This window comes from Rhinolophus sinicus, chromosome 15 (genome assembly GCF_057876585.1).
Source record: "Rhinolophus sinicus isolate RSI-liver-muscle chromosome 15, RSI-T2T, whole genome shotgun sequence".
Lineage (NCBI taxonomy): Eukaryota > Metazoa > Chordata > Mammalia > Chiroptera > Rhinolophidae > Rhinolophus > Rhinolophus sinicus.
This window is the reverse complement of record NC_142515.1, coordinates 1,323,612-1,348,218: the sequence shown is the minus strand read 5'-3', so window position 1 is coordinate 1,348,218 and position 24,607 is coordinate 1,323,612. Positions and strand designations below refer to the sequence as shown.

Genomic DNA, 24,607 nt, shown 5'->3' with positions numbered 1-24,607 from the left:
ACCCCAGAGAGCAAATTGCGGCTCATGCTGGGTAATCTAAATGCCCCAAGAGCTATAACAGACAGTCAGGGGAGGAAAGGAGATGGACGAGCATGGCAGCGGCTTTCTTCAATAAGAAATTATCTAAAACCTTCCCAAAAGCAAAAATCCAGGACCAGATGGCTTCACCAGTGAATTCTACCAAACCTTCAAAGAAGATTTAATGCCTGTCTCCCTCCAACTCTTCCAAAAAAATTGAAGAAGAGGCAATACTCCCTGACTCATTTAATGAGGCTGTCATTACCCTGATACCAAAACCTGGTAAGGGTAACACAAAAAAATTACAGCCCAATATCTCTGATGGATACAGATGCAAAAATCCTAAACAAAGTTCTAGCAGATTGAATGCAACAATGCATTAAAAAGATTATTCATCACGACCAAGTGGGGTTCATCCCCGGGGCACAAGGATGGTTCAACGCGCGCAAATCCATCAATGTGATACATCACATAAACAAAAGATAAAAACCATATGACTATATCAATAGATACAACACCCACTTATGATTAAAACACTTAATAAAATGGGTATAGAAGAAAAGTACCTCAACATAATAAAAGCCACATATGACAAACTCTCAGCTAATAACATACTTACCGGTGAACAACTGAAATCTTTTCCTCTAAAATCAGGAACAAAGCAGGATTGCCCTTGTCACCACTATTATTCAACACAGTATTGGAAGCTCTAATATAATAAGGCAAGAGAAAGAAATATAAGTCATCCAAATTGGGAGTAAAGAAGTTAAACTGTCACTTTTTGCAGATGACGTGATTCTTTATATAGAAAACCCTAAAGACTCCACTAAAAAACTATTAGAAACAATAAACGAATAAAAGTAAAGTGGCTGGATAAAAAAAATCAATGTACAAAAATCCATTGCATTCTTATATACTAACAAAGAAATTTCAGAAAAATAAATGGACAAAAATGTCTTTTGCAATTGCAACAAAAAGAATAAAATACCTAGGAACAAACTTAACAAAGGATGTGAAAGACCTATACACTGAAAACTAAAAGGCATTCCTAAAAGAAATTGAAGAAGACACAAAGAAATGGAAAGACATTCCATGTTCATGGATTGGAAGAATCAACATAGTTAAAATAGCTATATTACCCAAAACAATATACAAATTTAATGTAATCCCCATCAAAATCCTAATGGCATTTTTTCAAGTAATAGAACAAAAAAGAATCATCAGATTTGTATGATCCACAAAAGACCCCGAATAGCCAAAGCAATCCTGAGAAAAAAGAACAATGCTGGAGGTACCACACTCTCTGACTTCAGCTTGTACTACAAAGCTACAATAATCAAAACAGCCTGGTATTGGCAGAAAAACAGACACACAGACCAATGGAATAGAACTGAAAACCCAGAAATAGGCCACATAAATATGACAGATAATTTTCCACAAAGGAGCCAAAAACCAATGGAGAAAATTAAAGCCTCTTCAATAAACAGTGCTGGGGAAATTGGAAAGCCATGTGCAAAAGAATGAAACTAGACTGCTGTCACCATGTACCAAAACTAACTTAAAATGGATCAAAGACCTAAATATAAGTCCTGAAACAATAAACTGCATAGAAGAAAATACAGGTACTAAACTTATGGACCTTGGGTTCAAAGAGGATTTTATGAATTTGACCTCAAAGGCAAGGGAAGTAGAAGGCAAAATAAATGAATGGGACTATATGAAACTTCAAAGCTTCTGCACAGCAAAAGAAACCATCAACAAAACAAAGAGGCCACCAACTGAATGGGAGAAGATTTTTGCAAACACCACCTCCGATAAGGGGCTAGTATCCAAAATATATAAGGAACTCAACAACAACAAAAACCAACAATCCAATTAAAAAATGGGCAGAGGACCTGAACAGACACTTCTCTCAAGAAGACATACAAATGGCCAACAGATATATGAAAAAATGCTCAACTTCACTAGCTCTTAGGAAATGCAAATCAAAACCACAATGAGATATCATCACCCCATTCAGAATGGCTATCATCAACAAGACAAATAGTAACAAGTGTTGGAGAGGCTGTGGAGAAAAAGGAACCCTCATACACTGCTGGTGGGAATGCAGACTGGTGCAGCCGTTATGGAAGGCAGTGTGGAGGTTCCTCAAAAAATTAATAGAATTACCGTATGACCCAGCAATTTCTCTCCTGGGTATCTACCCAAAAATTCTGAAAACATTTATCCATAAAAATATATGTGCTCCGATGTTCATTGCAGCTTTATTTATGGTAGTCAAGACATGGAAACAACCAAAGTGTCTTTCTATAGATGAATGGATAAAGAAGTTGTGGTATATATACACAATACTACTCTGCAATAAGAAAAGATGAAATAGTACCATTTGTGACAACATGGATGGACCTTTTGATTATGCTGAGTGAAATAAGTCAGACAGAAAAAGTGAAGAACTACTTCACTGATATGTGGCATATAAAACCGAAAGCAAGAAAGAACAAGACAAACAAAAAAAACAAAAACTCATAGATACAGACAATAGTTTAGTGGTTACCAGAAGGTAAGGGGACTTGGGGGGTGGTAGATGAGAGTAAAGGGGATCAAATATATGGTGATGGAAAGAGAACTGACTCTGGGTGGTGAACACACAATGTGATGTATACATGATGTACTGTAGAAATTTGTACTTAGAACCTATATAATTTTACTAACCAATGTCATCCAAATAAATTTAATTTTAAAAATGTAAAAAAAAAAAAGAATTTAACATCAAAAAAAATCAAAGAAGAAACAAGGGACGGTTTGGCAAGAGTGTCTGAGGAGCGCTGTGGGGTCTGCCGTCCATGCTGGGCCAGCAACTGCCTGCTCCCTGCAGTCCCAGACCCATCATGGGAGCTGGGGATGGAAGTGGATGGTGACAGGTGCACATGCGCCAGCCACGTGGCCCGAGGCCCTGGCTCTGCAGAGCCCCTTGCTGCCCCCAGACTCACTCCCATCAGTCACCAAGACGGGTTCCCCCAGCATGCACCCTTACACACTCCTGAGGGCAGACCGGTCCCGTGCATACAGCAGGTGCTTAACTAATGCATGCCAAGCAAGTGGCTCCTAGACAGCAACTTTCCCCAAAGGGATTCATTGCACGAGTGGCCTAGAGGGGTCACCAGGTCCACGCAGATTCTTCAGCGTCTGAGTTAGTCCTCAGAGGGCTCACTCAGGGGTCCAGCAACGCCTGCCCTAGGCAGGGCCCCCAGGGTGCACGAAGCTGTCACCAAAAGGAGTGGCTTTTTCTATGGAACGCAATGACACTGGCAAAAGATTAACCTTTTGCCTTAAATGTTTACCCCATTAAAGCTGCAGCAGGCGGGTTCCATTCCTAGCAGGCAGCCCCAGGGTTCACTGACTCTAAGAGCAGGACTTTAAGAGAGAATCCTATCTGCACAACAAAGGTTGCATGAGGGGTTCTGTACTGAACGCAAAACTGTGCCGTTTATCATCAGGCAGCTGTTTTCCAACCACTTATGTTCAACGCACACACGTTACACTCACTTCTGACCTGTCTCATAACAGCCCATGCAGCAATACAGCCCAGGAAATGCTTCTCAGCCCATGCCTTTCTCTTCGGAGATGCATTTAGACAGCAGTGCAATCAGCCAGCTGACGACTTGTAGGCTTTTCCTGCTCTGCCGCAAAGATCTTCATTATGAAATTAAGGTGACTGAACGCCTCAGAAAGGAGACACCCAACACACCATCTGCCGGCATGGCTTCTGTCCCCAGTGCCCAGGTAAACGCACACGTCTGGTCACCTACAAGACTCTTGTGGGCCTGCACAGGGCTTCTGGAGAAACGTGTCCACACGGACGAGAGTGTCCTGACACCTTCCCAGGAAACAGCCTCTAGAACAGGGTCCATAAATACCCCCAGAATTTGAGAATGAAAATTTCTAAGACAAAAATTTTCCGGAAAATGTCCCCCACCTATGTGTGTAGCTGCTGCTGAAACAGGCTACCCTGAATTCATGCTTCATTTGTGATGGAACGTGTATACCTGTCTGTCCCTGTAGAACTGATACCCGAAGTGAGACAACAGCTTATATTTCCAGAGCCCAAGCACTGGTGGGGAAATAGGAGAAAAACACTTCTACTGAGAGGGCACCCTTGGGGCAGGACAATTCTCACATGCAGACCCAGGGAGGCCACATCTGAGCTCAGTTGGTTCCCAGAGTGGGCGTTAAGTCAATTTCTTTGAACGGCTCATCTGAACCCGTCACTGAGCAGTCTCTCTAAAACACACATACAAGTACCCCTTTGAGGGCTTCACAAGTAAACGTGGTTGTCACCTCCTGCTGCCCTGTGCCACACGGGCAGACTGGCCATGGAGCCCCTGAAATGTGGCTGGTGCCCTGAGGTGCTGTGAGTGTAACATACAGATGGGATTTCAGACGATACCCAAAATTAAGGGAAATATGTCATTAATAATTTTATACCGATGACGTGTTGAAACAGCAATGGTCTGAATACGGGGCTAAATTAAATAAGCAATTGAAACTCATTTTAAAACCTGATACCAGGAAAATTTAAATTCCACGTGTGCTTCACACTATATTCCACTAGAGAATGCTGCCTTAGCATAGCCACCTGTGACTGGCAACCTCCAAGAAGAAGAAAGCAAGGGAATACCATCCCTAACTTAAGTCCACAGTTACCATGAATGCTGACATCTCCTTAGTTATTTTCTCAGCAGCATCTCGGCACTAATGCAGTGATTCAGTATATCTGTGACTTAGAACTGTCATCTTTCAACAAATTGATTCATTACTTTGTGGAAAGTCACCCATAAATTCAAGGGAGAAAATCATCACCAGAACATGAATTCCTAGTTCTTTAAAATGATATGAGTTGTGTTGGTAAACACAAAGCTCATTTAATTTTTTCATTATCTAGGCTGTCTCTCAATTTTAGTTGATGTCTGAATAATTTACCACTGGGTCTGGGGACAAAACCAATTTTCATAGAAATGGCACCTAGAAGTACAATCTGTATGAGAGCAAATGCAGAGCGGTCAAAAGGGAGAGCGGGCTCCTGCCGTGACTTTCGAGAAGGCCGCCGGCCCCATCCCGTCTGAAGCAGTGGCGTGTGGGGACATCTGGGGGAGCGGTCGGCAGAGCGCTGGCTGGCATCGACGATGCCACTGGATGGACCCGTATCAACTACTACTGTTACCACAGTCATGTATTTAACTCCTGACGTGACCTCACTTTACAGATGAGAAAACTGAGGCTCAAAGAGGGTACATAACGTTCCCAAGGTCACACAGCCAGCAAGTGGCAGTGGCCCAGGCCATCTGGCGTCAGAATTTGTGCTATAATGTCAGGTCTCTAAAAGCAGAATTCTAGACACCTTCTTGGAAGACGGCTTCGGGTAAATGTTTTTCATATGCAAGTATGTTTCTGATTTCTTCCACTCGGCATAATTTCCAGGACTTCGCGGATTTCCCCAGAGTTTTCTCTGGGACTGGAGGGAAGCACAGAGATACCAACTGGATGAAGGGCAGAGCCCAAACTGGCTGCTGAACGCCTGGAAGGCCCCAGGGCCTCCTGGCAGCGCTGAGAGTCAAGCACATTTGCATCTTCCATTAAGATAACTGGTTTCCATAACAAAAAAGCAGGGTGTCTCCCCAGCGCTCTAAGTAAAAGTGGGTCCCCAACGATTTCTTTGTTTGTCCTATGACCAGAAATCTCTGAACACTGGGCCACCCAGTCAGAGAGTGAGGTGGAGGACAGCTGTGACGCTTTATTTCCTGGGGAGTCGGCTGCTTCTTGACTCGGAGTGACCAGCTCTAGTTACATTTGACTCCCCCACTCCCACCATGACCAGCAAGCACCTGGACGCACAGTCCTGGGCGAGGATAGACCAAACCTCTCAGGATGGCCCCTCTGTCGGGACCCTCATTGTCAGGGAGGCAGGACCCCCAGGCTGTGTTTCCCAGGAGGAGATGAAAGAGCTCTTCCCGCGGTTCTTCCGGGGTCTGAGACTGTGACTACGCTGCTCCTTCCCCGATAAGGCGAGTGTTAAAGCTCCAGTGGGGCACCACGTCGGCACGGAGGTGCCGTCTGGAGAAGACGGACAGGACTCCATTCCGGGAGGTGACAGGCCCAGCAGCAGGCAGCCTTCTTGTGTTCAACGGTGCGAAGAAGAAAGAAGCACTTGCGTGTATTTTATGGCTCTTTTCTGACTATAAAAGTAATACATGCTCATTTAAAATGGAAAATAAATGATATGATACAGTTGGGAATGAAAGTACCGCTCACCCCAGCATCCAGAAACGACCACCGTTCACACTGTGGTGTGAGAGTGAGAGCGTGTGTGTCTGGCGCTCTCAGGATCCGGGTCACCCTGTTCATGCACTTTGTACCCTGCCTTTAACAACTCACTGAAACAAAATAGGGGCCCCTTCTTTCGTCTAGCTAATCCTCCAGCTGTGATTTATTAGAAGTGGAGGACTGTTTGTTTTCAGCCGTGATGTATCATGATTCACTTCACTAATTCTCCAGACAAGAACATTTGAGATTCGCTTTCCTCCTGGTGGTACGCATTTCTGCATGTGGACTCACGGTACAGACCCACTTGTGCTTCCTTCAAACAGCACTACAAGTGGAGTCACGGAGTGAAATTATATCAACTTCTCTAACGGGTCTGAGAACCAAATTGCACGACCCATTCCCCACGACCCCTCAAAGCGTGTGAGGGTGAACATACTCTGTCGCTCTACCGCAGACACGAGCGAGCCAAGGGTTCCTGACAGTCTGCGAGCTGCACGGAATGCTATATTTGGAGCTTGAAGCTGGCACTCCCTAGATTACTGGTGAGGAAGCCCCGTACGGCACAATGGCCCGTGATACGCATTCAGTGAGTTGTCCGTTTATGTCTGTTTTTATTACGGTGTTAGAATCTTGTCCTATATAACAGTTCTTTTAAAACGTATTACATTAATCTATATGTAGATTAGTGCATTAGTGCCACATTTTAAAAACTGATCTAACTTTAGGATAAGTTAAATCCCTCTTACAGATTTTAAAAGTGTATGTTTGTTCATCTCAAGTGCACGGTCCACAACCAACACTTTCAAATGATTTCCTCACATTTCAGAAAACGAATACAAGTAGCATCGCGCTGTGGCCATAAATGAACTTGAAAAGAAGTGACACCCCACGGTGTTCCATTTTCCTATCCGAGCCCAGAGTGAGTCTCTAGTTGAAAGACAACATTTTCAGCAAATTCTCGCAGTTTTCATCACTGAGATTTCATCTATAAGTGAAGGTTGTCATCCATCCACCCACGTTCGAGGACAGTTGTGTCCAGGTACCTTATGCATTTTCCGTGTCGTGTGAAGACAGCATCTTCCGCATTGTAACGTCTGGATAATGGTTAATACGCAGGAAATGCATTGTCTTTTGTAAGTTTGTATTTTACCATCCATTTTGCTAAACTGCCCTTTAAATTCTGAGAATTCTTAAGTTAAATGTCATGAGTTTTCAAAATATAAAAGTGATAAACATAAAGCGGATTTCATATTTTGTTTCATCTCTTATTGCATTGGCTGGAACTTCCAGAAAATAGTCAAAGTAAACGATAAATAGTGCGTGATTATGGAAATGCGAGTGACGTCTACCATGTGACGTGGCAGTTTGGATAAATGTCATGTATGATGTTGACAAATTGCACTTCGGTCTTGCGTTTTTGGAGTTTTCTCAGTGGCCGTTGCATTTCACCCAGTAATACATCCTGCTACAGTCCAATGAAAAAGCAATGTTTTCTGATTAAACCCACGTATGTGACGTTGTTGCCACTGCCTTTCCTCCTGTGACACAATGTCTGCAACCATGAAACTCACAGGTGTTACTGCTGCCAATCCGTTAAATTGTCAGTAATCCTTACGGGACTTTTGCAGCTGCCGTTACAACTGAAATCTGTCCATATAATTGATTTGTTTCTGTTTTTGGAAAACATTGGTAAAATGGGTAAACAACTTCATAATCTACATTAGTGTTTTACCATTTTCCATGTTCTGAAACAAACCATTATTATGAGAAGGTTCTCCCTGGAGTCTGGGGCACGTTACCAGTAAGGCCCAAGGAGTGTCAGGGTGTAGAGGGGACTCACGCTGAGGAAAAGGAGGACGGGGCAGGTGTCTGCGCACTTGTCCAGGCAGAAGAGGCAGGACACCTGTGGGCATTTCTGCAGGGACCCGTCATGATCCAAATTGAATAGCTCAACAACTCGCCAAAAAGAGATCATCTAATTACAAAAACAATTCCTAATATTGGGCAGAGATGTCTCCATGGGTTTCCTTCTTTCTGACCATGGATGGGGGCAATTTTTAATCAATTTATTTTGGTTTTTAAAATTATGAATGTCTGCTTTTATTTTCATCATCTGCCTCCTCAATTTTCCTTAGTTTCCTCTCCTCTTCTAATGCCTTGATTAGAAAGCTAATTGTGGCTGGGCCCACGCTTTCAGTTAACATCACATCATCAGCAATCCAGGCTTTGGATTTGCTTTCTAGCACAATCGGCCACAACGCGTCCCCCCTAATATACATATTTCATGTTTGGTTATGTTATCAAAGGTGTATTTTTGTCACTTTGATTTCTGCTGCATTCATTTGCTTCTTGGTGGTCGTTCAGCGGGACAGCTGCTGGGACCTCTCCACGGCTCATCTTCGCTTTCCGGTTCCACGGCGTCTGTGTCAGGCGGTGAGATCACTACAGTCGCTCTGCAATTTTTTTAAGTGTGCTTCGTGGAGTTACTTTTTATTCTTTTTTCCTTAATTTTCATTATGAAAACTTCCAACAGTAATGTAATCGAGAATAAACAGTACGAGGAGCCCATGTCAGCTTCACCCACTTTCCACAGTTCTCAGCTCGTGACTGGGCACGTTTCATCTCCACACGCCACACGCCCAGCCCCACACCTGGACTCCTCTCAAACGTGTCCATGACATGATTTTATTTCACTCTCAGATGTCTCAGTAGCTGTCTCTGAAACGTAAGGGTTCTTTTTAAAAGCATAAGCATAGAAGTCGTGTCACACCTATAAACTGACCAAATTAACAGTTGTCTCTCAGGTTTTTCCTGTGGTTCTTTCACACCACGGTCAAATAAAATCCAAACATTTACCAGGTATGTTTCTTAAGTTTCTCTCTTTTTTCAAAAAAGTTGGGTGCATTCGGGTGCGATTTACATACAGCGAAGTTTACTCGTTTTCAGTGCACAGTTCCCTGAATTTCAACAAATGCAAATCGTCATGTAACCGCCACCACAATCGGGTAACCGTCCACACCCCGCACGTGCCATCAATCCTCCTCCAAAGCCCAACAAACCACTGGTCCACCTCTGGTCTTAAGTCCTGGACAGGGAACCACATGTGATACAAATGCTTGATTCCGATGGCATCACTTAGCACACTGCTCTGGGGATCCTTGTGCGACGCGTCCCAGAAATCCATTCCTTGGTTCTGTCATAGGTCACTGTTTGCATGTGCCTCCGTTTGTTGATCCACTCACCAGCTAATGGACTTTTGGACTGTCCCCAAGTTTTGTTGCTTACAAATAAAGCCACTATAAACATTCATGTACAGGTTTTTGTACGGATGTATTTCTTTAGTTTTCTCGGGTAAATACCTAGGAATGTGATTGCTGGGCATATGATATGGCTTTGCCTATGAGAAAGTGCCAGACTGATTTCCAAAATGAGGGGTCCTGTTGTGTTCCCAGCAGCAGTTATGGGATTTTCAGCAGCTCCACAGGCATTTGTTTAAATTACAGCCATGCTAATAGGTTGGGGACTCTTATTATGGATGTAGCTTGCATTTCCCTGATGACAGATATATTGAGCATATTTTCATGCGTCCATTTGCCATCCATATACCTTTGTTGGTGATGTGTCTGGTCTCACACTTTGCCCATTTTTGTTGGGTTGTTTGTTTGCTTATTATTAACTTGTGAGGGTTCTTTGTATATTCTGGATGCCAATTTTTTTATCAGATGTATGTTTTGCAAATATTTTCTTCTGGTATGGGCTTTTCTTTTCACTTAATTAGAAGTACTTTCAAAGAGCAACAGCATTGTATGTTGATGAAGTCCAGTATGTCAATGCATTTTCTTTTACAACTCCTGCTTTTGGTGTCAGCTAAGAAATCTTTGTCTAATTCAAGGTCATAAATTTTTCATGTTTTCTTTCAGAAGTTCTAGGGTTTTTGTTTTGATAATCACATCTATAATCTATTTTGAGTTAATTTTTGTATATGATACAAAGTATTGGTCAAGGTCTGTTTATTTTGAAAATGAATGCTCAATTATTCCAAATCCATTTATTGGAAAGGCAAGCTTCTCTCTGCTGAATTGCCTTTACACCTTTGTCAAAAATCAATTGACCATGTGTGTGTGTGTGTGTCTATTTCTGGAAGCTCTATTACTATTTCTATTGATCTTTGTTCTTATCTTCTGCCAATTCTGCAAAGCTCTCATTCTTGTAGCTTTATCATGAGCATTCAAATCCTCCACATTTGTTTTGCTTTTGCAAAACTGTTATGGTATTCTACTTCCTTTGGCTTTCCATATCAATTATAGGATTAGCTTGTCAATTTCTATGAAACTGGGTTTTTTTTAGGATTACATGGAATTTATAGGTCAATTTGGAGAGAGTTGACATCTTTACATTATTGAGTCTTTCAGCCCGTTAATACAAAACATCTCTCCATCAATTAATGTCTGATTTCTTCAGTGTTTTATAGCTTTCTAGGCACATATTTTTTAGCTTAATCTGTAAACATTTCATGTTTCTGGTGCTTTACTGATACTTTCTGTTTTGCTATTTTCGTTTAGTTTCCAATTGTTCATCAGCAGTGAGTGATATGGGAACACCTGAGGTTTCACGCTGACCTTGTACCTTGCTCAGCTCACCTGGCACTAGCATCTTCTGGCAGATTCTGAGATGGTCTGCGTGGTCATCATGTGTCTGCATGTGGAGACAGTTGCATCTCTTCCTTCCAATCTGCATGCTTTTAATTCTTTTTCTCTTTTTGCCTTATTGTGTTGGTTAGGACTTCTAGTCCACTTGTGCACAGGAGTGGTGAGAGCACAAATTCTCACCTGTCCTCCTTCGCAGAAAACATCAGGCATTCAGTATTAAATACAGTTTTAGCTGTGGCTCTGTCACGGATGTCCTTTGTCAGTCTGAGGACGTCCCCTTTAATTCTGAGTTGAATTACAGGATTGTTTTTTTAAAAAAAAAAAATCTAAATAGATTTTGAGTTTGACAAATATCTTGTCTACATGCATTAAAATGATCATGTCATTTTTATCCTTTTGATAAAGTAAACAACATGGGTTTTCTAAGGTTCAACCAGCATTGCATTCCTAGAAAAAGCCCTATGTGGTCACGATGTGCTGTCAGTTTTATATATTACGAATATTGTGTTAAGGATTTTTGCATTTAAGTTTATAAAATACACTATTCTATAATTGTTTTTCTTTGTAATATCAATTTGGTTTTTGTATCAAAGGGATGCTGACCCCAGAAACATAATAATAACATTAGCAACATTATCGCTGCTTTTATTTTCTGAACAAGTTTATTTCAATTTGGTATTATTTCCTCCTCAGATATTTGGTAGAACTCCCACAAAGCTGTCTAGGTCTGGAGTGTTCTCTGTTGGAAGGACTGAAATCATGAATTCAATGCTTTTAACACAGTGCTATTCATGCTTTCTGCTTCTTCTTGAATGATCTGAGGTAGCTTGTGACTTAAAAAGAATTTGTCTAGTTCTTCTAGGCCATTAAATTTATTGTCATGAAGTAGTTTACAATCTTTTCCTATTAAAGTTCTAGTGTTAAGATCTGTAGTGGTGCCCTGTTCGCCTTCTTTACACCAACAGCCTGTGTTCTTGTTTCCTTCTTATTCTCTAGAGCCAGGGGTTTTTCAATTGTATTGTTCATTCTAGAAAAAACTTTTTTCTGGTTTCGTTGATTTTCTCTATGTTTTTCTGTTTTTAATCTCTTTGATTTCTGCTCTTATCTTTACTATTTCCTTCCTTCTGCTTGTTACAGGTTAACTAGTTCTCCCTTTTCTAGTTTCTTAAGGTGGAAGTTTAGATCACTGATTTGAGAACTTTTTTTTTTCTTTTTGATGAAAAGATTTATGATCCAGTTTCTTGGCGACTTTGAAGCAGATAATACATTATTGTTTACTATTATCACCATGCTGTCCATTAGGTCCCCAGAAGGAATTCGCCTTATAACTGCAAGTTTATGTGCTTGGACCAATAACTCCACGGTTCCCCTTGCCCCTGGCAACCTCCATTCTACTCTTTGTTTCTGTGAGTTTGGCTTTTTTAGATTCCACATGTAAGTGAAATCACATGGTATTTGTCTGTCTGTGTCTGACTTATCTCTGTTAGCATAATGCCCTCTAGGTCCATCCATGTTGTCACAAATAGCAGGATTTCTTTTTTCTCATGGTTGAATAATATTCTGATATATATAGGTAGATAGATATACACACACATTATATTATTATAAAGAGATATAGTTATATATATACATTATATAATAACATAATGTATAATGTATATATATATAATGTATAATGTGTATATATATAAAACTATATCTCGTTTATTCACTCATCTGTAGATGGAGATACGTAGATACTTAGGCTGGTTCCATATCTTGGCTATTGTGAATAATTCTGCAATAAAAATGGGAGTGCTGATATCTTTTTGATATCCTGTTTTCATTTCTTTTGAAAATATGCCCAGAAGTTGAATTGCTGGGTCTTATGGTAGTTCTATTTTTAATTTTATGAGGAAACTCTGTGCTGTTTTCCATGGTGATTGAACCCACTTACATTCCCACCCGCAGTGCACGAGGCTCCCTTTTCCCCCCCGCAACCTCTCCAACACGTGTTATCACTTGCCTTTGTGATAACAGCCACTCTGACAGGAGTGAGGTGATCTCTCGTAGTGGTTTGGATTTGTATTTCCCTGATGATTAGTGATATTAAGTATCTTTTCATGTACCTGTTGACCATTTGTATGTCTTCTTTGGAGAGATGTCTATTTAGTTTCTCTGCCCATTTTAAATCAGATTGTTTGGGGGTTTTTGTTTGTTTGTTTTTTGTTATTGAGTTGTATGAGTTCTTTATGTATTTTAGATATTAACCCCTTATCAGACACATGATTTGCAAACATTTTCTCCCATTCTGTAGCTCTCACTGGCCGTTTCATTTTCTTGATTAATTCTTTTGCTGAGCAGAAACTTTTTAATTTGATGTAATCCCACTGTTGGTTTTTTCTGTTTTGATGTGTGTTTTTGGAGTTATATCCAGAAAATTGTTGCTGAGACCAGTGTCAACGAGATTTTCTTTATGTTTTCTTCTAGCAATTGTATGATTTCAGGTCTTATGTTTAAGTTATTACTTATGTAAGTGGTGTAAGACAGGTTCTAATTTTATTTTTCTGCATGTAGTTATCCAGTTTTCCCAGCATCATTTATTGAAAAGATAAATTTATTATCCGCTCCCCATTAACTGTTTTTAGCTCCCTTGTCAAATATTAGTTGACCATATGTGCAGGAGTTTGTTTCTGAGCTCACTTTTCTGTTCCATTCGTCTATGTGTCTGTTTTTATGGCAGTACCACACTGTTCTGATGACTAGAGCTCTCTATGATAGTTTGAAACCAGGAAGTGTGATGCCTCTGGCTTTGTTCTTTCTCAGGATTGCTCTGGCTCTTCAGGGTAGTTTACAGTTCCATAAATATTTTAAGATTGTTTTCTCTATTTTTGTGAAAAATGTCATTGGAATTTTAATAGGGATTGCATTGAATCTATACTTGGCTTTGGGTAGAATGGACATTTTATATTACATTTTTATATTTTATATTACATTTATATTAATTCTTCTGATCCATGAACATGGGATGTCTTTCCATTTGTGTCTCTTCAATTTCTTTCATCAAAGTCTTGCAGTTTTCATTGTGCAGATCTTTTACTTCCGTGGTTAAACGTATTCCTAAAGTTTTTTGTTTGATACTATTATGAATGGGTTTATTTTTTTATTTCTTTTTCAGGTATTTCATTGATAATGCATAGAAACTCAACTGATTTCTGAATGTTGATTTTGTATCCTGCAACTTTGTTGAATTTGTTGATTAGTTCCAAGAGTTTTTTGGTAGTCTCTTAGGATTTTCTATAAAGACAATTTTACTTCTTCCTTCCTGGTTTGATTGATTGATTGATTGATTGATTGATTGATTTGCCTGATTGCTTCACCTAGGACTTTCAATACTACGTTGAATAAGAGTGGTGAGAGGGGGCATCCTTGTCTTGTTCCTGATATTAAAAGAAACGCTTTCATCCTTTTAAGGTTGAGTATGATGCCAGCTGTGAGTTTGTCATATATGGCCTTTATTATGTTGGAGTATGTATGCTTTTTCTATTCTCAATTTGTTGTGAGTTTGTTTATCTGTTTGTTTTTCATCTGTTTTTTCAATCATGAAGGAATATTCAAGAAGGGCCTGTGCCTTGGAAAGCACTGTGGTTCCAGTGGAGTCTGGTGAGCGCTCACTGGCCCTTGCTCAGGTATTCCTGGTTGACTAAGGATCTGTGGGGTCACCCAAGGAAAAGTCTCCTCCAGGGCATGAAGCAAACCTATAGGGATGTGCACCCCATGTGGCTCATCTGGAGACATGCACGTAAAGGCTGGTTTTCCCTAGAAGTTTGCTCAGACTCTACAGATCTTACAGAAAAAAAAAAAAAACACTAAAATTAAAATGGGAGATCGTACCTCCAGGGCCAACAAGCCCAATGACAGTCAGCCTCTCATTAATGCTAAGATGGCCACGATGAGGACGCCTTGGTATTTCTAAATTGATCTTTTTGGACACACAACTAGAAAAAGCAAGCTATAAAATTAGGAAAACATATTTAATTGGCCTCTCAAAGTTTCAGAAAGGATTTAGATAAATGGATCAACCTAAGATGTTGTTTAGATGCCAACCCTGTTCTTTGGGGTATTAAAAATGGCTGTCCTTGTTTTAAAAGGGGGGAGGTCATTTGGAACTTGACTTGTCAAGGACAGATATAAGTTAAAAAATGCCACCAGGGCAAAATTTGGATCCAACTGTTCTTTCATAAACTAGTGAGTTTTTCTCATGGTTAAAAGATCTGTTTGTGTCCATCTGTGTGTGTCTATATATGAATATTATAAATGTGAAATAATTTTCTACTTCCAGATGGTATTGCTAAAATTAATTTAAAGGCAAGAGCTTATAAAATTGGGTATTCTAAAATTCTTAGAAATATAGAAAGTCACTGAAATGCTTTTCAAGTTCACATTCTCCAACATTAATCCTTAGTAAATAAAAGCTAGTTTAAGTTTGTTGGTTTAAGAACAGACATGCCTTTTGAATTATTGATAGTAAATATTTGTATTTTACCCGGGTTTACAAAAATAAGTTCATGTTAATAATTGACTTTGATCTCTACAGAATATGTTTCTAGAGGTTGTAAAATGTCTTCATAAATTTGCCAAGTTAAAGAATGCTCATTGCTTACTTCTTAATATTCATTAGAAATTGAGGTTTTAAGGGTTAAAATCTCAATACATGTAGGAATACCTCTGCAGTTTTCTAGAAGGGTCTCTGGAATACCTCAAAAGTTTTGTTTTTATGTTAAATTGTATAGGAAACATTGTAAAACAAGTGATGAAAAACTTCTAGGTATATTGCGTGGGCAAACAGTGGCTGCAAATTAAACAAATAAGGCTATGGAAAACCCAAGATGGCTTTGCGGTTCTTCCCTGCTCCCTGGCAAGCGCCATTTTCGTAGTACATTTAAGCTGGACTTAAATTGGATGAAAGAACTTATGAGCTGACACTCCTGAAAGGAGACATCTTACACTATTGCCAAGGCTTGATAAAGTCACATCAAGAAAATGCCAAACAGGTAACCACTTCCTTTCACAGGGAGCTCCCAGGAGACAAAGACTTTAAAGATCACTGACTGCCACCTGGAGATTCTGTTTATTAGAAAGGACATCAAATAAAAGACACTCTCCGGCTTGGTTGGAAGGGACCTTATCAGGCACCTGACCACAAGCAGACATCTATCCTTGTCTCCGACACGCGCCTCGGCCTGCGACAGGCATGAAAGGCTCCGTGAGGACAAGAAGCGGCCGACATCACAGTTAGACTGCGAGCCCACGACACCGGCGAGGCTCGTATCCCTGCCGATGGATGTTTCACTCCGAAACCAACTGTTCAATTGTCTTTACCTGCCTGCTAATGATATTAGTCACAATAATTACACTTGTTCTTTGGGTTTTTCTATATAGTCCAACTGGTTATGATTACTGAACATGTGTAAGATGACTGTTAACGTCTCTTTTGATGGCTTATGTAAATGCTATACTAGATGCTAAATACAGAAAAAATGAGACAGAAGGCAAAATTCGGATCAGGACAGCTCACAGAATAGAAATGATCCAGAGAGGATTTTCACAATGAGGGCCCTAAGACTTGACTGCCTTCCATTTACCTGCCTTCCCCTTTCTGGGAACAATTCAGCCTCAACTCACATCCTGTGGTTAGAGTATTGCCCCCTCCCCAATGTCCACTGTTTCAGCAAAACAATGTCAATACTGAGACCTCCTAGGAAGGAGCCTTCCCAGCCCTGTGAGACCACACTAAACGAACAAAAGGCTGGCCATCAATGCACACTTCATACTGATTTATGACCAAAAGGGTGAGTTTTGGATGAGAAAATACCCTCAGCAGGTGATGTGATCCTCAGTTCCTCCCTGGGCCGCGGTGGGTGGTCCTGTCCCAGGCCTCCAACCTCTTCAGTGAAAGGTGTGAAACCAGCTCTGTCCCTGGTTCTCATGCGTCTAGGTTAACACACCTCTGAAATACCGGAAGTAACACCCCTTGAAGGGTATTACCCGCCTCAAGAGAGCACATAGTCTTAACTCCCCTGTAACCCACCCCACCTGGCTTTCTCCTACCTTCACGTCAGCTTCCTTATGCTCCCTCCTGAATTTCAACTGCGTAAAAGACGCTGCAGAACTCTCATTCTCTGGAGCATCTGAGATCTGGCTTCCTGGCAAGTGTTGTCAGTTTGGCTCAAATAAACTCCTACAAAAATTCTCTACAGGACTGGACGTTTCTTACATCAACAGCTTCTTCAACTAAATAGATATTTGGCGTGTTCATAGCATGAGTTTCTAAGAAGAGGATTAAGATATATTGCAAAATGTCTATATAATAGTCAAAAGTGAGCCGAGAGGTATAAAGTTCACTTAAAGATTTTGCTGGAACAGCTGAACCGATTTTACTGGTTTTTGAACTAAATTTGCTAATTATTTTGGCAACAGTTATTTCCAATGCATTGGGATACTAAAATATTATTTTTACATATACCAAAAGAGCCAGCTAAAGTCATGGAATCCTTGTATAATACATGCTATCTAATCATCTTTTATTATCATTAAATGAAATAGGAAACATAATCATCTTAGTGTAAAATGTTTATAAATGTATGCATGGATGATGCTCATTCAGATTTTAATAACTCAGTAATGCCTCATTACGAGGACAGAAGGCAAGTTTCACTCAAGAATCATTAAGGCCCATGAAAAATACAAATCGTTGAGTTGTTCTTCCTGACTTATTACTAAACAAGACCCACAGGAAATTAGAATACATCAGGTAGGCAGAGAAGAAAACAAATAGATCTCCTCAACTAGTACTGCATTATCCACGGGAGCATGTCCTATTACTAAATTTTAGAGACACATATTGAAACAAGCTTGGTAGGTAGGAAATTACAGGAAGATAATGTAATTCTGAAGTCGTAAAATATTCCATAATGGAAGGTGTTGCAAGATAATTTTGGCACGGGCAGCATTTGCTTTTATAATATGATCACATGTTAAGGTGATCTTAAAAATCAATTTAAAAATTCGCAAGACGATTTTATTCTCCTGTTACTATGTAAGTTTACTACACAATCTTTCATCTAGGGATGACTTCATGGGAGTCTGTTCCAGGACAAATGTTCTTTCAGTTCACTAGACTCCTAAGATAGAACAAAATTCATCTCCCAAACAGTCTATTTTTATAGACCATTGCCAGTATCACCCCAATGTGGAGGCAAAATTCACAAAAATCGTACACGTGCCTGTGTCCTGCAGAGCTCTGCTGCTGCGTGTACCTTTCGCCACGCAAGACACCGTTTTTAAATGAATTGCCTGATCAATTAATGCCCCTATTGAGAGCAACCACTAGAAGATCTGGTCCAATTCTAAAAATGCGGCACCAAAAATATGATTCTGGCATATTCCTTCAGCCATCTCCTCATCTTAAAATACATTTCATACCCCAAAAACATTGTGAATAAGCTACCCAAAACTTAATTTCTTTATAAAAAGGAGTCATGCCTATGAAAAGAAGTTATACTTTACTGAAAGAATTTAAAATAATTGTTTCATTAAAATGACAAATATAGTTTTCATACCTAAAATGAACTAACTTGTGGCTAAAGAAGAAAACAGCACACTGTCACCACTATTTGGGCACCAACCTGGTATGGTCTGAGGTGCTAACACCGCGGTGGGGAGCGGCCTGGAGGCAGGAGCTGGCCTGGACAGAGACATGGCCACTTGATTTGCCACTAAATGAGGCTTTTCGTACCCATGGAACAATCTTGATTCCTCGGGATAGATCCACATTGAGTCCAGAGCAAAGGAATTATTTAAAAAGATCTGTCCAAAAAGAAAGCAAGTATAACATTTAAGACCATGCGCATGGTAAAAGCTAAAGACGACTAAAATATTTATCTTGTCTCGCATTGATCAAATATCGGACAGTCTGTACGTGGGGGACTCTATGAAGGCCTCACCCTACAACTTAAAGACCCAAGGGGCTCCAATACTAATCACCGTCTGGACAAAGTTGTCTGGGCTGGTCTTCAACTATTGACTTGGTTAATTCAGCCCAGCAGCCAGTTTACAAATGAATCACCCCAGTGAGGTAAATGGTGCGGCACAGACAAGTCACCACATTACATTTGTTTCCGTTTTCAAATAAACAAAGTATAATCGGTAAATTTGAATTCAAAGGCAAGATGAGCCATCAGAAAGATGAACACAGAGAGCAGTAATAGCAAGAAAAACTCATGCTTCAATTTTATACTTCAATTACATAATGTTTAAGGCTATTTATCGATAAATTGTGGCAGATTTAAATTTTTGAAAAGTAGATTCTCATTCACCATTGAAAAATTTATATTGTTCAATGGACTCCAAATATTTTAAGCTAAAACAAAATGACCCCCACCCCACCCCACCCCCATCTGCTGGTGTTTTGAATAGACCGATCGTATTCCAAAAGGATTTCTCTTTAGATCTAGATGGTCAATCTATTGCAATTAGAAAATAGAAAATACATTGTTTTCTGTTGTTATGGAAATACCCAACAATTTAATCACTAAAGACCATTTATCCAATTAAACTACTGCATTTTACCTTATAGTTAGGTATCCGTTTGTCTGTCCAGCTTTTCCCAACAGGGTGAGGAAGAGCAGGTGTGCAGACATGTGGGAAAACAGGCACCAACTCCACAGTGGAAGAGGGGGACAGTCCTACTGATGGAGAATGGCCACCGAAGAGCCACTGAAACCCAAGAACAGAGGGGGGAACGCTCGTTAGCCGGTAACAACCAACTCTACTTTGCACCAGGAGATGTTGGGGTGGCTGCTTTTTAAAGGGGGGGAATTTTAAAATGTATGTATATGATTATGAGAAAAATTCCCTCTGCATTCAGTCAAGAAAGGCCACACATTTTCACAAAATTTAAAAATGTCCAGGTTTTCGTATCTGAATCCTCACAAAGCATTACCCACACTGCGTTCTTCAAGGCTGAGAAAGAACTAAGTACAAAACCATGAGAACGTGCTAAGAAGTGGGTCTCGGCCCCAAGACAATGAATGAGGAACCACAATGGAAAGTGAAATGCTAGGCATCCTTTTATAATTCTTGGCTTCTTTTTGTAAGCAAGCAGAGAGTTGTATGTTATAATATTCCTTTCAATATAACATTTTGTATTAATTATACCTATCATTTTAAAAACAAACCAAGTAATATTTTAAAAATAAAGCTAGCTAAGAGGTTAAGATTCAAAGTTTCCCAAGGTTCACAAATGCAAACAGAGTTCAAGGTAAAGAAGATGTAAGTGAGCTTATCACATAACTGGAGATCCAGGCGCAGAGGAAAAGAGCAAACCCTGAAGGGGCGGGCATTGCGGGCACACACAGTATCCCTAATTAAAAATAACAGAATCTTCACCAGTGAGAACTAATCAAATCAAAGCTCAGTGATATTGAATGCTTCAACAGCTATGTCTTTTAAAATCACAAAAGTGTTTCTATTTTCTGTTACGTGAAAATATTCTTCTCGTTCTAAATATTGTCACTTAATAGAAAACATGGAGCACAAAAAAATATTTAAAAGATTAATAATAAGGTTTTAAAAAATTGTTTTTTAATTTACAAGGGGAAAAAATGCAGTGTTCTATACGGAGGAAAAAATATAGATCCTTGACGTTATATACCTCTAGTGGCAGTGCTCTGATATAACAACCCGTCCAAAATATTGAAAAAGCTACCAAGGCTTATTCAATAAAACCCAATATGAACTGCATCACACATCAAAATACGATATCCAAGACTGCATATGTGATGTATCATTAGGTCTACAGAACAATTTAGGAGGAGTTTAAAAACATCTTTTAGAAAAGTAAACAAGATAATATTGGAATGAAATTAATTAAATGGTTATTCTAACATACTACTCATTTGAATATGCTAATGAAGACAGTCCTTGGAATAAAATACATGTTATTCCCTGATTTAAATGCATCTGCATAGTTAGATAGCAAACAATGGATCTTGCCAAAACCAGCCTGCCTTGCTCTACTGCACAGTTAATCAAAGGTACAGTGACTTTTTCTTTTTAATTCCAGGTTTTAAACGCCAAAGTATGCTAAAGTGAAATATGGCATTAGCTAATTAGGTGGGCTCAGGCGGACGTAGGTTGGGGTGGGAGAGGCATCACCGGTTAACGTTTCTTAATATTAAAGGCAGGATTTCCCTGCCAGCTTCCATGGGTTTGAATTCTCTTAAGCATTGTCCTGAGTCTATTTTCACATTTTTAAAAAAAGAGAGAGATCAGAATCAGAAATAGCTATTGATTCCCAGTTTGCTTTTCAAGTCTGGCAGAGACTGTAAAAGTATTAACTTCTCTGCGATAAGTCGGCCAAGGTGCGCGGCTGCAACGCTGGGCTCTGGCGGCGGCCACTTCAGCACCGCGCCTGGACAGCGACCCCGGCCCCAGGGAAAGTTGCAGCCAGGGCGGCCCCAAGTCTGGCCTCCCTGAGCGGGTCTCTAAATTGTTCAGCTGAGAGACCGCGAAGAAATACCGCAAAAGCTGCCTGAAGGCAGAACGGGACGTGGAAGCATGAACTTTGTTGCAGATGCACGGCTGCCAGGCTGCGCCCTAATGGTTTGGGGAGCCAGGACCACGCCGGCGGCGGGGAGGGGAAGGTGGGAGCAGGAGAGCGCAAGCTCCAGGGCCGGCAGTGGGGAGCCCGGGGACCCGGAGCCGAGGTCTGGGACAGGGACACGTTACCTGCCCGCTGAGCAGGGGGTGGTGCGCGGCGGCGGCGTGGTCTGGCGCAGAGGACAGCGGCAGCAGAGGCAGCAGAGTCTCGCCTGGGGCTTGCCAGCCGGGCAGCCCCGGGAGCAGCGGAGCGGCGGGGGGCTGGGCCGCGGCCAGCAGCACGGGCGGGGGCGCGACCCCGGCTCCCAGCCGGAGCAGCCCGGCCGGACCGGGGACCATCCAGACCCAGGGCGGCGGCGGCGGGTCCGCATTCATCGGCCACAGTAGAGGCTGCCGCCGCCGCTGGAGCCCGGCGCCCACCAGCATCCTACATCCCCGCGCGGGCGGCGGCGGGCCGGCGGGGGCGCGGGCGCCGGAGCGAACTCACTCGGTTCCGCGGCGCAGCCGCTCGCTCCGCCCCTGCCCCGCGCGGGGAGCCCCTCCTCCCGCCCGCCGCTCTCCCGGGCTCCCGCCCGCGCGCTCTGCGCACCGGCGCCTCTGGACCACTGTGCAGGCGGCGGGCGGGGGCGCGCGGCCCGGAGGGCGCGCCTGGCCGGGATCCCGGGCGGCCCTGGAGGCCGCCGGCCCTTGTGGACGGTGCGCGCGGCACGGGAGGCACGCACGGCCGACCCAGAAGCCGAATCCACACGCAGCGGCGAGCGGAGGCCAACGTGGCGGCGCACGAGCCGGCAGGTCCTGTCGCCGGACAGGGCTGGGGGCGCCAGCCAGGACCGCGCCAGGTCCGCTGTCTGCCTGGCTTTACTCAGGTCAAGGGCGCAGGGCCCCGAGGGATGCTGGTTGCAGACCCTGACGCTAGGCGGCACTGGTTGCCACTGCGGACGGGCCGATTTCTCTGGGGGAAATCTGCCCAACACTTTCCTGAGCCCGCAACGGTCCTCTGCCCCGGCGGCCCCTACCGCACGCCGCAGGCAGTTCGCCTCCGGGCCTTTGCACAGGACGTCCCGCTTGTCGCTGGGATGCACACTGTGAACTGTTCCTCGGTTCCCGCCGGCACAGGACTGCGTTCCTCCTTTACCCACTACCCGCGGCCTCAGGTGCCCGCGAGCCCCAGGGCCATGGACGGACCCTTCCCCCGGGAACCCTGGCTCGCCCCAGAGCACAGCCTTCGCCTGCAGAGCCGCCCAGCGCCTGGCTAAGCGCGGCTCACGCGCAGTCACCGCCAGGCGGCGCGCGTCCCAGCTACTCGGGGGACCGCCCTTCTGCCACACACGGGTCCCTGGAACGCGGGGTCTCCTCCTTAGGATCCCCTGCCGGCAAAAGCAGCTCTGAGACCTAGCCTAGCCGTGGGCAATTCATGCTGAGAGCAGGACGGAGACTGCGCCCCTGGGCTAAGGAAGTCCGCAGGTCGCTCAATGGGGAGTGAGGCGTGTGTTCATTCCCATGCTTGTATGAAAAGCCCACCCTGACCTGGCGGGAGAGCGCGCACCCACCCTCCTGCACCCACAGACACACCTGAGACTCTCGGAACCGCCCTCCTGAGATCAACCAAAGCGCCAGAGTGCTTTCAATGTACCGCTAAGGTTGTTTCCTCATAATCTAATTTGTTTACTTTCCTCCTGGCCTGGCACGCTTTCTTTTAGATCTAGGCATATGTTAATTTGCATAGCTGGCATCTTCATATTTTCCTCCATGCAAACCATTTTTCAATTAGCAAGTTTATTTCTCTCTTTGATGCAAAAGTGCTGGCAAGATTTTGGTTTTTTTCTCACCTAGAATCAGAAAGCTCTGCAGATTTTGAGGCTGTTACTATTCAGCTTGAGCCCTTAATTTGTGTGCATACATTTGTAAGTGCACACACATGTGATATAAGTGTCTGGATCTTGATGGGCCCAGCCAGACTAAGGAACTGGGGGAGGCATCTTTAGGCAGGTTGACGGGACCTCTTGTTCCTGTTGGAGTAAGAGTTATCCGTCCCTTTTCCATCATTTGGAGGCTGGGCCAGGGGACCGGTGGTGGCAGTGCCCAGCTGCCATGCTGTCCCCAACAAAAATGAAGTGCTGCCTGCGCTGACCCCACGCGCCTGGGAAGGCGGGTTTTGTCACCATCTGTGCCTCAGCAGGCACTGCGGGAGGTGTCTTGCCCCATTCCCACACAGCACTGTCCTTGGAGGTCTGCTAAAAGTCAGCTTTTGTCACCTGGTGATTGATGTCCCCTCCCTGGGCTTTCCCGTGCCCTGAGCACATGGTGCGGTGAGCTACTTCTTGACTCTGAAGAGCAGAAAATCACAAGTAACTATTCACAGGAACCTCAAAGCAGCCCAAACTGCTCTGCCATTTCCTGCCACAGGCTTAACTGTATTCATTTAACACAGTGCTTTGAACCCCTTCTCCACACTCTGCTGTGTGCTGAATTCCAGGGACACAGCCAAGCAGAACAGAGACGCAGGGCAATTTCCGCCAATTAACTAACTGATGTGATTGGGGTACACAGGACATGGGCTTAACCCCCGCTTCAGGCTCTCATTTCAGCAGGATTCGTCTCAGGGTTTCCCCCCACACTCAAACCAAGAGCAGCCCTGCACTCCCATGAACAGCAGACACTCTCATTCCCATGGGGATTTCACAGGACTCTCTTGAAGCAGGAAACCCTGTCCTCCCAGAGGGCCAGAAATCAGATGACCGCCCACTTGTGAGCAGAGGCTCTGTGACAGGTAGACCGGTGCTGCTGGCAGGAAGTCTGCTGACCCATCAGTGCCCCCAGAGGTCAGACCTGGGCAGGGCATATGACGCACCCATCAACTCAGGCCCTTTATCTACCTGTGAGAACCAGTGAAAATTTTTCTTTATAAAGGGTTTTATATATAATCTAGTCTTAAGTTCTCTTAAGCAATAAAAACAACCTTAAATCTGTCCATATTA

General features: G+C 42.8%; 1 protein-coding gene across 5 annotated transcripts in view; it reads right to left on the bottom strand.

Annotated features, from left to right (window-relative positions):
- The window catches only part of TCERG1L (transcription elongation regulator 1 like), a 403,196-nt gene that overhangs the window by 114,732 nt on the left and 263,857 nt on the right, over positions 1 to 24,607 (bottom strand). For 4 of the 5 annotated variants that reach the window (XM_088791740.1, XM_088791741.1, XM_088791742.1 and 1 more), the window contains 2 exons: positions 19,599 to 19,745; positions 18,656 to 18,836 (listed from right to left, as the gene is read on the bottom strand). In XM_088791740.1, the coding sequence (XP_088647866.1) occupies positions 18,656 to 18,803 (148 nt within the window). In that variant the 5' untranslated portion in view covers positions 18,804 to 18,836; positions 19,599 to 19,745. Of the gene's footprint in view, positions 1 to 18,655; positions 18,837 to 19,598; positions 19,746 to 21,758; positions 22,828 to 24,607 lie in introns of those variants that run through there. The other variant, XM_019728270.3, reaches the window with a different exon arrangement.